This window comes from Lissotriton helveticus, chromosome 3_2, assembly GCF_964261635.1.
Source record: "Lissotriton helveticus chromosome 3_2, aLisHel1.1, whole genome shotgun sequence".
NCBI classification, from domain to species: domain Eukaryota; kingdom Metazoa; phylum Chordata; class Amphibia; order Caudata; family Salamandridae; genus Lissotriton; species Lissotriton helveticus.
Genome location: NC_136062.1, coordinates 404227656 through 404244869, shown reverse-complemented (window position 1 = coordinate 404244869; position 17214 = coordinate 404227656). Strand labels below are relative to the sequence as shown.

General features: G+C 43.2%; 1 protein-coding gene across 1 annotated transcript in view; it reads right to left on the bottom strand.

Annotated features, from left to right (window-relative positions):
• Positions 1-16877, bottom strand: part of TRIM44 (tripartite motif containing 44) — a 504386-nt gene extending 487509 nt beyond the window's left edge. The window contains exons 1-2 of the mRNA XM_078684327.1: positions 15825-16877; positions 2198-2275 (exon numbers count right to left, since the gene is read on the bottom strand). Of these exons, the coding sequence (XP_078540453.1) occupies positions 2198-2275; positions 15825-16259 (513 nt within the window). The 5' untranslated portion in view covers positions 16260-16877. The remainder of the gene's footprint in view (positions 1-2197; positions 2276-15824) is intronic.
• Positions 16878-17214: the final 337 nt, after the last annotated feature.

Below are 17214 nucleotides of genomic sequence, written 5' to 3'. Positions count from 1 at the left end.
GAGACTGCCAGCAGATCACAGACCTAAACAAACCTGGAGAGAACACAAAGCCCTTCTTTATGCTTATGATATCCTAGTAACCCTCAAACCCACAGAGATCAATTACCGCCAATTCTGGATATCTTAATAAATGGGGTAAGTGCAAAGCACTCCCCTGGCAACAACTAAAAAATCAATCGCAGGCTCCCCATTCAGGTACACATCACACATCTTGGGATCCCTCTAAGCAGAGCACTACATAATGTGGTGCAAAATAACCTTAGACCACTCATTGTAAAGATCCAGACAGACAGACATGTCCCGCAGGTCCCTTCTCAATTTCTCCCTGCGGGGCAGAGCGTAAATACTCAACCGGAATACTATGCCCCACTTAAATCACATCTTTGCCAAGATTTCACTTCTGATTCTTTTATACCATCAATGAACAATATCCAAACAGAGGAAGTCTTTTTTTTATGGCAGGGAAGAAAAGCCAGACTCAAAGGGCCTGATTCACAAAGGGCCCTATCTCGGGCAGAATCTACACAGAGAGAATTCTCATAGCACAGAATCCACCCCGAGTGAGGAAACTCCCCCATGACTGTGGGGCCTACGCCACGAATACGGAGACTGCACCATGACTGCAGGGCCTCTGTTACAAGTGCAGAGACTTCTCCATGACTGCAAGGCCTCCGCCACGAGTGAGAACACTCCACCACAACTGCGGGGCCTCCGCCATGACTGCAGGGCCTCCGCCACGAGTGCAGAGACTCCTCCATGACTGCAGGGCCTCCGCCACGAGTGAGGAGACTCCACCACGACTGCGGGGACTCCGGCAGGAGTGCGGAGATTCCTCCATGAATGCAGGGCCTCTGCCACGAGTGAGAACACTCCACCACGACTGCGGGGCCTCCGCCACAAGTGCGGAGACTCCTCCATGACTGCAGGGCCTCCACCACGAGTGAGGAGACTCCACCACGACTGCGGGGATTCCGCCAGGAGTGCGGAGACTGCGCCACGAGTGCGGAGGCCCTTTGAGTATCAGGTCAAAAATCTCCAAACTGCATACATTCACAGAAAGTAGCTGCCTCCAATCACCCCATGCAGAACCTCATTGGCTGTCTTTCCCGCTTACACATCTGAAATACCACATCCATGCAGCATCAGACAACTATGTGGGTTAAGATTGACAAAGGAATAATGGACAAAACAGGAATGAGGATGGGACTAGTTTACACAATAAACTTCAGAAAAAATAACCCCATGCTACGGTCTGTGTGTGGTGCAGAGCTCATGGCATACTTTGTACAGACAATTATATACACAAGAAAGCACGTCTACGGGGTAATGGTGCAATCCGCTTGGAAGACAGGCAACAACATTTGTCTCACTTCAAGAAACAAGGAATCTCCTCCCCAGACCACCTACTTATGGGAAGAAAGCTGAAGATATTTGTGAAGCTACAAACTAACTATAACCACCTTCCTAACCAATTTTGGAGATTTCAAAGATTGAGAAATTGCATCCATCAACTCCTAGGTCAGATACAATAGCCCGTCCAGACTCCCCCATATTTATATATCTGGTCACCTGGAGCACCTATCTAAGGCACAATCTCTGGACTCTACAAAATAAATACTGACGGCATGTTCTAATGTCGCACTGCTAGACCTGAGGCAATGGTGAACGCACAGACTGGAGCATGAATATTTAGTAGCAGATTGCGACGAGATGTTGTTCAAACAAAACAGGAATCAGATCCAATCTCCAACTTACATTAAGTGACTACAAAATCTTACACCGATGGAACTTACCCCATATCAGTTGAATAAGGCAGGCTGAACAAAAGACTTGAAATGCTGGAGATGCCTTTCCCTAATCAGCAACACTGTCCATATATCGAGACATGATTTGCCTCCCCGCCCCCTCCTACACCCCTACATAAACCTCTTCAGTTCTATTTGCTTTTCTGTTCAGTTTCATTGGCCCTTATTGCAAGTTATACGTAGGTTAACGGAAGACTAAATAGATTTCTTTGTAAATATGATATTACACTATGTCTTCCATTAATGGTAAATAGATTGACAATGTTCCTATATTTGTATTCAAGCACTTCAATAAAATATGATTAATATTTAAAAAAAACAAAGCACACTTATTATCCTTGAGTTAGAAGCGGGTACTGGTGGAGGCGGGTATGAGAGGGATTTCCACTTACATTTGGATCATTGCATTTGCCCTTCAGTCTTTCCACCATCTCCAGCATGGCCGCCCGGAGGTCAACGGGTTCTCGGTTCTAGAAGGAAGAGAGGTCAGAAGGTCACCATAGTATCTAAGCAGGCACAGATTTTTTTAGGTTACGGTCAGAGCATTCAGCATCAATGTATAGTAGGGTCCTTTACTACTTCAGGAGTAAACAAACATATAGTTGACGGTAGTGACAATTTAAAGAAACTGCTGGAGCTTATAACTAGTTCTCTAGAGCATAATTAATGTATTATACTTAATAGAAAAAAGATGTCATAATTAAAATACACAACATAATTTACATATCATATTTTCTGATACTCCCCCAGGCACCGGCATTCGAGCAGAGGACATGAACAAGTGAACAGAGACGTGATCTGAGAACCCTCAAAAACATACATGAATTCAGGAGTAAAGAATGGATGCTTATGAATTTTTTTGTTATAATTGTGAGCATCTGCAGCCAGACAAAGGCAAAAATGGGCATAGACTAAGCAAATAAAAATGGTGATGGGGTTTATAAGCGTGCACAGGAGTATAAGGATGAAGGGTCAGAAAACTCCTATAGAGAAGAGTAAGTCACTCCAAGGAATCCTGTAATAAGTATATCGGATGGGGAGGGAGAAAATCAAGCTCTGGGTAACTGTATAGCAGGAAGGACAGGGAATATTCAGGAAACATTTCTAGTGGTTCTGGATATAATGCTGTTAATGGTATAGAACAAGTATGTGGAAGATGTCCCTAGGTGGATGAGGGCAACAGAGCAAGGAAGAAGAGGAAACTGACTCACGTTCAATCTCTTTCTAAATCTCTCCCAATCTTTCTCTCTCTAAACCTCTTTCAATATAAGCCAGGCACTAAACACTGTTGGAACAATAATTGGTAAAGCCAAAAGGTCTTGCCTGTGCGAGAAGCACAGGCTTTGATAATGCTTTTTTTATAGCTATCTTGGGTAGTATAGTATGGTGTGTCATGACTTATTATTTTATAAAGTATGCCTAGGTATTGTATGGAATGGTATGTAATTTTACAGTATGGACTGTTACTGTACAGTAAGTTCATAACTTGACTGTGATTAATTAAAACCATTACAACTTGGAAAAGCACAATTTACGACGAATAGCTAAAAATTAAGCTAAACACTCAAAACTTTAAAAAGGCTGTAATAGGCTAGCATGGAGTAGAGTCTAGGGACATTTGAAAAACAGACAGTAGGAATTAGAGTAGGGTGTCATTAAATTGGTTGATATGACTTGTTACTGTATGGTATGACCTGTCATTGTATGGTATGGTCTGTTATTGTATAGTGTAGTGTTGCAAGGGAAAGAACTCCAGTAGCCATAGTGGAGAAGAAGGTGGTTTATTAAGATTACAGGTCAGCTGTTAGGCAAGTCCAGGGATAGAAGATGGAATTAAGTAAGCCCCACAAGGAACAGCATACTTGCTGCTCAGCCCACACACTCCAAATGACTGTCTCATTTACAACAGGCACTACAACATTCCATGCCATCACCAAACACTCCAGCATTCCATTACATCACCGAGCACTCCAGCATTCCATTACATCACCGAGCACTCCAGCATTCCATGCCATCACCAAGCACTCCAGCATTCCATGACATCACCAAGCACTCCAGCATTCCCTGACATCACCAAGCACTCCAGCATTCCATTAAATCACCAAGCACTCCAGCACTCTATGACATCGCCAAGCACTCCAGCATTCCATTAAATCACCAAGCACTCCATCATTCCATGACATCACCAAGCACTCCAGCATTCCATGACATCACCAAGCACTCCAGCATTCCATTATATCACCAAGGACTCCAGCATTCCATTAAATCACCAAGCACTCCAGCATTCCATTAAATCACCAAGCACTCCAGCACTCTATGACATCGCCAAGCACTCCAGCATTCCATTAAATCACCAAGCACTCCATCATTCCATGACATCACCAAGCACTCCAGCATTCCATGACATCACCAAGCACTCCAGCATTCCATGAAATCACCAAGCACCCCAGCATTCCATTACACCACATCCATACTGGCTGAGCAGCAGGGAATAGATAACTAAGGGGGAGGATGCATAGTAACAATATGAGTAACAACTTATAGAATGGCTTGTCATTGTCTAGTACTGTATGGTATGGTACGGCCGGTCATTGTATGGTATGGTTTGTTACTGTCTAAGGTAGTATGCTATGGCTTGTCATGGTCTAGTATTGTAGACTATAGTATAGACTGGCATTGTTTTATATGGTGTTGTACAGTAAGGTATGGTAAGGCATGGCCTGTTATTCTATGGTATGGCACGGCATGGTTTGTCATCGCATAGCATGTAATGGCCTATCATGTTATAGTATGTTTTGGCATTGTATGGTATGGAATGGCCAGTCATTGTATGGTACATATTATACTATATGGTCTGGCATGGTATTGTATAGCATGCTATGCCATCTTCCTAAGGACTCGCATTGTGCTTTAAAGATATTATTGTCATGCTGCTTTAAATTCGTCGTTGGGAGAATATGAACTTGCTTCCAAAATATAATTGTCTACATTTGGGGGTGATGTAACAAATCTTTAGTACGAGAAAAAAAGCAAAGCAAAACATGGCAGCAGAGCAACCAGAAATGAAGAAAATAGGAAATAGAAGGTAATAATGAGGTGATTTGGCAATAACTATACATTCGCTATTTTAGGAGCGGTTTATTCTCCATAATAGCTGGAAAATGGTGGCATCTCTGCTTATCTGTGTAAGAAAATGTTGCGAACAAGAGGAAGGGAGCTGCAAAGCACACACAGTTGTTTCTCTGCAGTGCTTTAGTGTGTGTGGCTAATCTCAAGAAGGTGACATTAAAATCCTCTGAAAGCTGTCTGGTAGAAAGACCGAACAAAGGAAAACAAGCATTGGCAAAGCCAATTGGTCTCATGTATGGCGGCACAGAGCGAAAATAATATGCATTGTCCACAGTTTCCGCATACCCAAAAAATTAATCATGTAGAAACAGGATCCAACTGCATCTGAAAGTGCACCAGCTCAGACCCAGCACGTGTGCACAGAGCTGTGAGTGAGGGAGATCTGCTTCCTCTGTAGTGCTGGGCACTTTGCATTGGCAAAGACAATAGCACTCCGGTTTGAGACCTAAATCCTCTGATAATGACTGTAGTTCGTTCGGTACATCATACCGAATAATAATTTTAAAAAGGCAGCATTCGCGAGCATGCATTTGTGAGGTGGGTGCCGGTGTTCTACTTACAATCCGAAATGTACCGGTAACGTAGCGCAATAGCATTTTTTGGGTTTAGCAGTAAATAAAAAACAAAATAGGATTACAGGGTTGAGAGCAACAGGGGAGCAGGTGAAAAAGTAGGAAATGAGAGACAGCAAAGATAGGGATTTAAAGCATACTTTGACTTGGTAAAATGTTAGTGCCTCCACGGTACCACCGACCTCAAAACTAGGCGCTAAAATATGTATCATGCAAATAAAACGCGCAGAATGAACTGTGTGCATGAGGGGCGGCAAACAGAGGCGACTGCATACAACGACAAGGAAGCAACTGCAGGGGAAGCAGTGACTTATTCCATAACAGTGTTCATGCCAGGAGGCCTATTTCAGTCTAAAGTACCAAACACTATCAGGACCAAGTCTCATCACCAGCTCAATTCAATTCAAAAAAGCTTTATTCGATTTTAAGATAACAATCATAAAAGTACACTTTATCACAGGATATTGTAAACTATTCAACAATTAAAGAAAAACATTAAAAAAAAGTGCTGACAACTTGAATCAATAGTCCTGCTATAAATAGCATATCTTTGAAAAGCACACATACCAATAGTTTTGCTATATTTTATTACACTTTTTAAATATAAAGCTATGGACCTAGTAAAACTATCATTCTCTAAAAATCGTAATGATAAAAACGCAGGGCGACTTTGTCTGAGACCAAGTAGCCTTAAAATTTGTAATATCCACCTTTTCCTTGGTACAGAATAAGATGTACAAAATAAAAGAACATGAATTGTTGCTTGCAAAGACTTATCGTCACATGGGCAGATACTCATGGTCCTAGACATATCATTCATAAAAAGAAAACTGGTTAGCCTATGAAAGATCCCCAGTCGACAGCGAGTCAACATCATCCTATTATCTCCACCTAAATAATTTTAAGATTCGGCTGAATGCTGTAAGTGGTTAAAATGATCTGGTTCTCCAGTACCGTTGGCTTTAATATGTTATGTTATATTAATTATATTTATAGAGCTCGTAGCTCAACTCTACTGAGAACAGGGTAGCACGAAAAGTGTAGCTGGAGGGGACTATGAGTTAAAAAGTCAAGTTTTTAGTAGCTTCCTGAAAGCGAGGAGGTTAATGGAGTTCCTCAAACTCCAGTCGAGGGTATGTATGGCATCCCTAGTTCAGAATGACAAATATATGTGGATGTACTACTTGGCACTGCCAACAAAAATCTAAAAAAAGCATTCTTAACTAGCTGCAGAGGCTGAGGATCTACATACCCCCATATACCTGCGGCATACATAGACATAAGAACACATTTATATTTATAAATATGTAATAATTTGACCACTGGTCGTGTTCCCAGGTTTCTGGCAAAGTTAGCTAGTGTAGTAGTAGTCATAAATAATAGTTTTCTATCGAAAACAACCTGGCACCATGCCCCTTTCTGGTCAAAAAGAAAGCCTAGATATGAGAAACTTTTTGTAAATACGACCTTGTTGTTGTCTACAAATATATCTCTACATTTTGTACTGTCTATTCCACATTTCATGATACAAGTTTTAGAAGTATTCATTCTAGACCCAGATTATGCATGAAACTAGACACAACCCTTTCAAGCCCCAGTTGTGTTCGCAACATCAAAATAGCATTGTCCGAGTACACTAGGGCAGGAATAGAACGCTGATCAATTTGTGGCAGGTCCTGACACTGATTCACTAGTACTTGACCTAATTTATTAATATACAATGTAAATAAAAAAGGAGCCAAAACACATCCTCGTCTTACCCCTCTACGTATTTTAAACATAACGGTGCATTCCCCACTCATCCCATAACAAACCATTGCTTTTGTATCTCTATATAGCTGCCTCAGGAAGTGAATGAGAGGGATTTCCACACCCATATGTTCTATAATCTCCCATAGTTTAGCCTGTGTGATGCAGTCAACAGCTGCAGTTAGGTATACACGTGCCAGAAATAGCTTTCCCTGCTTTGCCCGTGTACACTTTCCCAGAAGGATGTTTACATGTATTCCCTGCTCGACAGTACCTAGTCCCTGTCTAAAACTATATTGTAGTTCAGTTATAATTCAGCCCAATCCTACAGTCTATTCAGTATAATGCGACTATCTTAACCAGAGAATACAGCAATGACATTGGTCGAAAGCATGCAAGATTTTGACGGTCTCCCTTCTTAAAAATTGGAACCAATGTTGATTCCGATCATGTTATTATAAAGCCTGAAGAGCAACATGCTGCTATTATTTGTGTTAACAAATAGCCCCAAAGGGGCAAATTTGATTTTTAGAGATCGACTGGAACTCCATCAGGACCAGGAGCTTTCCCACCCAGACTAGCATTAATAGCACAATTAACCTCTTCTAAGATAAAATGTACAACTTTTGGATGATAATTAGATGACAATATCTGCTGAGGTTGAACAGACATAGCCGGTGAGATCTCATGACCATTATTGTTATACAAATTGTAAAAGTGAACCACCAATGGCTTTCTCTATAGCTGGTATATCTCGAGGGGACAGAAAAGGCATATTTACTACCTTCAAAAAAGTTGTATTGTCTCTAGTTAAAGTGACTTTCAGCAATGCTGCTCACAATTCGTCTCTTAACGCATCTTTACGTTCTTTAAGGGTGCGTTTATATCCCCCCTTGGCCATTTTATTTTCTATTTGATTTCTGCTATGCTTATGTAGAGCATGTTTCAGATTACTATAAACTGTAGTACATTTAGCAATGAACCAGACCGGTTTACTATTATTGGATTTTTTATTCTCTACAAATAAGGCCTTTTTGACGTTGGTAGTGATCAGAATAAAATATTTAAACATTTCAACGTGGGAGGTAGACTCAGAGACAAGTTAAAAAGGCGGATTTACAGTTAACTAATAAAGACCTTGTAAATTTACTTGAGTCCACCATGGGCCAATGTACCAAATATCCATAGATTTTATTCAGATCTATATTCTGGACTAAGTGGGACGAGTTGCCCTTAATGTTTAAACGCATCACTTGAAAGTAAAAAGTGATACTGAGAGGGAAATGATCACTCATCACATTTTTATAGGTGTTGAAGCTTGGAAGCCTACTAGAATGCCTGTTAGATAGAAGGATGTAATCAATAGTTTCTCTACCATAAAAAGCATGACTGAAGGGGACTTCCAGAGGACATAAATCATTGGCAAAGCCAACATTGAATGAGAACATAGTTTCATTTAAATAATACCCATGGATTGTATGTGGGAAATGGATCTAATTAGTTCCATCGTCAGACGTGAATCCGTAGATATCCCTCTGGGTGTGCGGGCACAAGACAGAATTAAAATACCCACCCCAAATGACACACATATCTTTTCCATTATCATTCTGTTTGTTACTCAGGTCACACCTCAATTTCCCGAGTACCCCCGACCCCAATCTGGTCACTAGCTTAACGTCCTGGTATTCTGAGTAAATCACCTAAAATAAATATACAAATGAATGTAACGTTGTTTTAGGTGTCTCCATGACTAAATATGTAAATAACAATACAATGCAGAAACAAAATACGAAAAGAGAAATAAATGGCGATACAATTTATAAACCATGCTGATCCGAATCAAAACAAAAGAACAATGCAGATAAATGCCGATCGTTAACAAAATAAAGCAATGGCAAAACCCCAAAACAGGCCGATTGAAAACAAAATATGGTACTGTAAAAATAGTGAACATATGCTGAATCCTAATACGCAAGTCCATTAGCACTATGGCAATCATTGCCCAGCTTCCGTTGGGCATACGCGTACGGGTAGAAAAGCCGACATTCTGATAACACAGACAAACAGAAAAAAAAACGTGCGTTTACACCAATCTACATGCACAAAAGGGAAAGACTACAAGTAATATGGTCATGTGCCATGGGAAGGGTCTGCACACATAAAGGAGGAAAATACAACAAACATTGACCATAGCGTAGCAAACAGTTACGAAGGACAAGCAAAGCAACAATTAAAAAGCGATGGGCTGGCTGTAAGCCCACAGAGTGGATACAGCATGTCTAAAAGAGACAGCACATGCACTGCCCAGGCTCGACCTAAAAAGGGAAACCAGCTACCGCTTATAAAAGAAATTAGAGCGACGATGAAGGCAACTAATAATAAGTAATGGGGGGGCTTGAAGCTGTTTTACAGTTTTTTGGGGTTCTCTTTATAAAGAAAGATCTTACAAGCGACAGCAGACGCGTAGTCTCGGATAAAGCTAAAAACTGCTAAAATATCCATTTGGAATCAATTCAGGAAAGTATATAAAGCAACATAACTAGGAAACAAAATGTACATGTTTCACTAAAGAACTTCAGAAGCCTAAAACATGTTGAAAGTGTTAATTTTCTTGCTTCAAAGTACTACCAAAATGCATTTTCAGCTCTAGCAGGCACCTTGCAGCTTTAAAACAATGAGTGAGAACTCCTTGTACAATCATAAACCCTCAACTCCTCAAACCCTTTTTACTGTCTATAAATGAATAAATGTGTCCATGTAAACCGAATCTGGATAAAATTGCCCTTGGTCATGCTCAAATCAGTTTCAATTTAGAATGTACCCCACGAAACATGAGAAGTGAAATAAATTCATGTGAGTCGAGAGAGAACTAAAGCTACATATGAACGAAATTGGTCTACGCAATTCAAGAAATTCTGTGATGGAGTTCACTTAATGCCCTCCAATGCATACAAGACCACTACAATATCTGAAGTGTGGACTTTGCAATTATCAAACTATTGCAGAGAGATGCATTAGCCTTTAGATCGCATATGAACACAAGGGCTTGAAGACAGAGACCATGAAGCGCCGTCCGGTTGTTATAACTAATGATTAGAATGTAGATTCTGCAAGCATAATGATGAGAGAATCATCATTAAATGTCAATAAACTCACAGGGGCTCACAATAGGCAAAGGACTCTTAATTGCACCTACAAGCAGTCTCTTTAGAGCAAAAAATAACCAGAAACAACATTTCAGAATCAGAACACTGCCATATCGATAAATCCGTAAACTCCACAGTCCTTCCTCTGTGAATCTGCTCCATGAATAGAACATTGAAAACTACTGAAGAAAAATATCCATTGTGCGAAAAACTGCTGACCCAGTCCTCAATCCGTAAAGTATTCTATTCCTCCCAGAATATTAAGCATCAGTAAAAAAAAAACTACAAATTATTTTCATAGATAAAGTTCAAAAACTCAATAAGTCAAACTGTAAACTAAAATAAACTCTCTTTCTCTTGATACTCTCCTAAAATGAATGATATATTCTCTATTTTTACTGATCCATCAATGATGCTAGATTTGGTGTATTCAATAAAATCTATTATATCAAGAATGGGGGAATAACAGATCTTTGGGGCATCACTAGACGCATGATCAACATTAAATAAAAGTTAGCAAACACAGACGAACCAGACTAATACCCTGCTTTCAAAATGTTTCCACCCACTCAAATAAAACATTAGTAGCCATAGCTCCTCTTACTGAACGATGTAACTATTGCTCATATCCACACTCAAACCTTTCATCACAGTTCTTACCCACCAAGCAACCGTAGCCGTTGACAATGCACCATATGGTTTGACAAAATTAACTCATGCTCACCATCTTTACGATACTTGCACACTATGCTCTCAAATGCTCGTAAACAGAACATCACAGTTAACTTTAGATGCTGATTAAATGTGAGAGAAAATTGAGGAACTCGTAGTTTGTGTTCTCATGAACACTTGAAACCACATATCATCAAGTACATATGATTTACTACTTACCTCTAAAGCGTATACATTCGACACCCTACTTAATTATACCAAACTAAGAAGGCTGTTAACTTCTGTGTCATTTCTCTTAAGAATACAAATCTGTTTACTGGCTAGCCTACTAACAATCTTAAAACTGAATTCAGATCTTAAATATAATCGTATTCCCCATCTTCACCTCCAGCAAACACATCTCCTTCGATCACACCACAGCTCTCCATTGGACGGACCACAGTTGCGTTCACTTCAGCTACAATAAGACCACGTCCCACATCCCACCACAACCTATTCCTAGAAGGAACTGGAACAAAATCACCACCGACCAACTCCTCACATCACTTAACCAAAACCCCCCCACCATATCATCGGACCCAAACCAAGCTGCCACCAAACTCACACAATGGATCACCCACAGCGCTGACGAATTAGCACCCTTGAAAAACCACCAGATCAAACAAGGTAACAAAAAAGCCCCCTGGTTCAATGATGACCTTAAGAAATCCAAAGTTATGTCGTACCCTCGAGAAAACCTGGAAAAAAAAACAACCACTGACAACCTGACCACCTTTAAAGACGCCACCCACAAACACCACCAATTGGTCCGATCCACCAAGAAATCAGCTTTCAAGGATCGACTCGACAACAACGCCCAAAACAGCAAAGAACTATTCAACATCGTCAAAGAATTTACCAACCCCACCGCCGGCACCAATGACATCACTCCCTCCCAAGACCTCTGCGATTCTCTATCCTCTTTCTTCCACAACAAAATCGCCGACATTCATAACAGCTTTGAATAGCGGTCCGAAGAACAACCCACACCACTCACCTCCGAACCAAAACAGCACTCCCAAAACCTTTGCGCCTGGAACCCAATCACTACTGAAGACACCATCCGTCTGATGAACTCCATCCACTCAGGCTCACCAACTGACCCTTGCCCCCACCACATCTTCAACAAAGCAGACTCCATCATCGCACCCCATCTCCGCGATGTCATCAACTGCTCCTTCAACTCCGCTACCTTCCCAGAAAGCTGGAAATATGCCGAACTCAGCGCCCTTCTGAAGAAACCCACTCTGAACTTAAAAACTACTGCCCCATCTCACTCCTCCCCTTCCCGGCCAAAGTCATCGAGAAAGCCGTCAATAATCAGCTCGCCGCCTTCCTCAAATCCAACAATTCCCTCGACCCCTCACAGTCCGGCTTCCGAGCCAAACACAGCACCGAAACCGCCCTCATCGCAGCCACAGACGACATCCGAACACTACTGGACAACGGAGAAACAGTTGCCCTCATCCTACTCGACCTCTCCGCCGCCTTCGACACAGTATGTCATAGCACACTCATACAACGCCTCAACAACGTTGGAATACAAGGAAAAGCTTTGGATTGGATCATCTCGTTCCTCGCCGGAAGAACCCAGAGAGTGTGCCTCCCCCCATTCAAATCAGAGACCACCGAAATCATTTGTGGTGTACCACAAGGATCTTCACTCAGCCCCACCCTCTTCAAAGTATACATGAGTCCCCTCGCATCCATCGCGCGCAAACACAACCTCAACATCATCTCCTACGCAGACGACACCCAACTGATCCTCTCCCTCACCGAAGACCCAAACACCGCCAAAACCAATCTACACGAAGGAATGAAAGAAGTAGCCGAATGGATGAAGAACAGCCGTTTAAAACTTAACTCGGACAAAACGGAAGTCCTCATCTTAGGATCATCCCCCTCTGCCTGGGACGACTCATGGTGGCCACCGGCCCTGGACACAGCACCCATACCTATAGATCACGCACGCAACCTTGGCTACATCCTAGACTCCTCCCTCTCGATGACCAGACAAGTCAACGCCGTCTCATCTTCATGCTTCAACATACTACGCATGCTTAAAAAAATCTTCAGCTGGATCCCCACCGAAACAAGAAAGACAGTCACCCACGCCCTGGTCACCAGCCGACTGGACTATGGAAACACCCTATACGCCGGGACCACAGCCAAACTACAGAAAAAACTCCAACGCATCAAAAAACGCCTCAGCCAGACTCATACTGGACATCCCCCGCCATGCTCACATCTCAGGTCACCTGAGGGATCTCCACTGGCTCCCCGTCAACAAGAGAATAACGTTCCGTCTCCTCACCCACGTACACAAGGCCCTTTACGACCTAGGACCCGAATGCCTCAACACACGACTGTCCTTCTACACACCCACCCGCCAACTACGATCATCCAATCAAGCCCTCGCCGCAATTCCGCGCATCCACAGATCCACCATGGGAGGAAGATCCTTCTCCTACTTAGCGGCCAAAACCTGGAATTCTCTCCCCACTCACCTCCGACTGACACAGAACCACCTCTCCTTCAGAAAACAACTAAAAACCTGGCTATTCGATAAGTAATGCACCCACCCTCCCTCAAGCGCCTTGAGGCCCTCTGGGTGAGTAGCACGCTATACAAATTCCTGAACTTGAACTTGTATTTCCCCTGGAGGGGGCATCTCAACCTTATGCCTTTCATGATCGCACAAACTACTGGCTCCCTACTAAAGGATCAATCATCAAACAACCTGGGCCCAGCTCACACTGCAGATCTATACTGCCCTGTAACAGAAATATTTGCCCTAAGATGACTTAGAAAATGGCTACTTCCAATTCAAAAGCCTCTCGAGACCCAAATCTCACTCCATGCACCAATGAATTCAAATTTTCCATTATCCTCCTTATATTTTTCTAGTTCGAGAGGGCCATGAATTATTGAGCAACTCTCGAGCTTCCTCTGCAAGACCTGCACATTTAGAATCCATTGATATCTTCCATACAAAAAGGATTTACACTGCCAACCGAACACGTGTATGTTCATCCGCTTCCAGATCTAACAGAAGACCCGAAGAGCCTACTTGTGCTAAAGCCACGTAATTTCTTATTGTATTGTACATTTCTCAGGAGAACCAATACTCTCCCCTTGTTATATTCAAAAGATGTTGAGCGCTTAGTATTACTATTCTCACAAACGGATATGTATGCAGCAGATGTAGTGATATTCACCAGCAAGATCTTGCAGGGGTGCCTTGAGCTCCTACTTTCTTGGGATGCTGAGTGCAAGGGAGTATCCTATACCCAAAGATTAGTGGATGCCCTGCATCTTTCACTCACACCCCAGACTGGTTTATGGAGCCTCCACACATCTCTTTAGATGGTGGAGACACTTTGAGAAGAAGATCACCTGCAGTGGAAAGATGGACCTCATCGCACTGCTAACATTTAGTGACACAGATCTCCAAAACGTGCAGATCCTGGAGTGTCTGTGCCTAGAAGTTAGTAGGACCACAGGGCCGGTCCTTGAATGCAGATGTGTGTTCCATGCTTTTTTTGTCTAGGTTGTTATAGTCAACCATATTTTTGGATCCTTGCTATGGGCAGATGAAGATCCTGGAGTGAAGACTCACTTATCTACTAGGAGCAGACTACAAGTCCTGACATTATATGCAACTTGTCTAATCCTTCGCTTGACCAGCTAATCCATCCCATTCTTGCAGTTTCTGCGTTTGTTTTTTTAATCTATATACGAGTGTTTTTCCAACATTTTATTTCTTACCACACTGATTGGTATTACAATTATCAGTGTTGTCTCGACACTTTTAGAGAGCATCCCTGTAATGTTACTACTTACTAAATATTAAGCCGATTGGCGACTTCTACCTATGTGTCCGCAATCCACACCACGTACTGAGTTTGACAGAAGAACATACAACATTCCCTTATAAGCCTTACATCATAAGAGGTCAAATAAAGGTTAATCCATTCTGTAGCCCCTAAGAGAACAAGTTACAAACTGTAGCACCTTTTGTTTTATAGCCCCCTCTGGAAAATGCTGCCATGGTGGGAAAGTGCCAGCGATTTGGCAATCCAAGACATAAGCACTTAGGCTTGTGGGTAACGATCTTTCTGCAGAAATGTGGGTACTATCTGTAGCTCACAGGTTTGATTCCAAGTGGGCTAATAATACAATACCTCTCAACTGAGGTACACTTACATTTTTTATTGGCCTTTCTCAGTTTCCAAGTGGCCTTGCTATCAACCATTCCTGGCATTTTTTCGCAACTGATCATCAACTTGTCCTGGCTTTTTATCCCACTACCCTGGCCACTCAGGTACTTGTAGATTCACTGTCCCATCCTAATCATGCAGCCGTGCATTAGTTTAGAAGTGGAGCGGTCCATTAGTCTCGAGGAGATGTGTGGCACAGCGGCCAGAGTGGCTTTCACAGAGCACGGGGGTCATGGCTCGATCCCTGGCGCTAGGTCAGCTCAGCATCATGTGACTCTCAGCAATAGCTCACTTAATATCCCCAACGGTCCCTCAGCGCCTGGATACCATTAGGGGTGATAAGTACGCACTTCACAAATGTGGAATTATTATTATAGAAGGCAGCAGTGGCTGGCAATGTTCAGTATGTTTTCAGACACTTACCCTTTTAGCACTATATAAAAGACAAGTTATTATTATTACATATGTGTATTCGTCGTGGAACAGACTTACCCGCATTTCTTCATAGGCCTCGTTGAGCGTGACGAGCTCGTGATCCTTGTGCGCTCCAGCCACGGCGCACAGGACGCAAATGATCTCCTCATGCGCTTTGCAATATAGCGTCAGGTCCTGGCCGTGCTCCTCGCACTTCCTTTTCTCCAAATGATCGTCGTCATCCCGCTGGGATGCCGCAGCGGTCTCCTTGGCTGTCGCTGTGTCACCAGCTTCGCTGGCCCTGGCGCCCTCCTGGCTCTTGACCTCAGGCCCACAGTCCTTCAGCTGGTGGCTGGGGTACCTCTGGCAATGCTCCTCCGCGTGGGGTGGGCAGAAGCTGAAGCTGCAGTCCTGGCAATGGCGCGCGGCCTCCTGGGCCTCGTCTGGCTCACAGGCGTCGCACGTGCTATCATGTGGAAGCTCCTCCGCTTTCCCCCTCTCTCCGGAAGCCATCGCGAGATCTGAGGACCTGCGCAGACAACCCTAAAGAAACAGCAACTCTGCAGGGTGCAAATGCATACACAAGCGCCTAGAAGCGTGCAGTTTTTTTTATACAGTGCTACAGTTGTGAACTGCCCAATTTTAGAAGATAAGAGTATTAAGATACAAGAAAATAACCTGCTTTCCTCAAGCTCACACAATTCCGTCCAGGGAGGAAGTTGTGTGTAGAGCTCAGGTCAGTTAGTTCCACTTCCACAACAACAATTTAGGCCTGGACCACGCCCCCCTGCAGAGATGCACCCCTCAGTATGCCCCCTGGGTTGATCCTTCCTACGCTCCCCTTTGACCCTCGTGCCTCCTCCTCCTCAGCGCCGAGGCGGCTAGAAGCGACTCAGTATACAACGTCGCGCTATGCAGGCCGTGCTCTCGCGGCTCTTCCGGGTTTTTCTCCCCTCCCCGTGGAAGGAGGAGCCTCCTCCAGCCCGGCTTCTCTCCCCGCGCTCCCTGGCAACGCCAGCTCAGCCTCGGCTCCCGTCTGCGCGTCAGTGCCGAGCGCCCAGAAACGAGGCCCTAGCGCCGAAAAATAAATCGTGCACTTCCTGGGTTCAGGCAAGGAGGAAGCGAGCCCCAGTGACACCTGATGACGCACGGGGCACCTGCAGGCTTCTGTGCGCAGACAGGTGCTGCTGGGGGTGTGTCATACATAGGGCAGCAGCAGGCTAATTTTAAATAGATACAAATATTCAAAGCCAGGGGTCTGGTTTGTATCTTAGAGCCAGTGCACGAGCTGAAGCTGCTGAACCCTGGAAAAGTGTGCATAAAACAAATGTCGATTAAAAAAAAAACTTTTTTAGAAGTGGAAGCTTTGGCATTAAAACGTCACATTCTAGCACTACACTGTGACATAATTACTAAACATTATAGTCTGTAAACAGGAACTACGAGGGTACTTTGCGTTAAGAAGAGT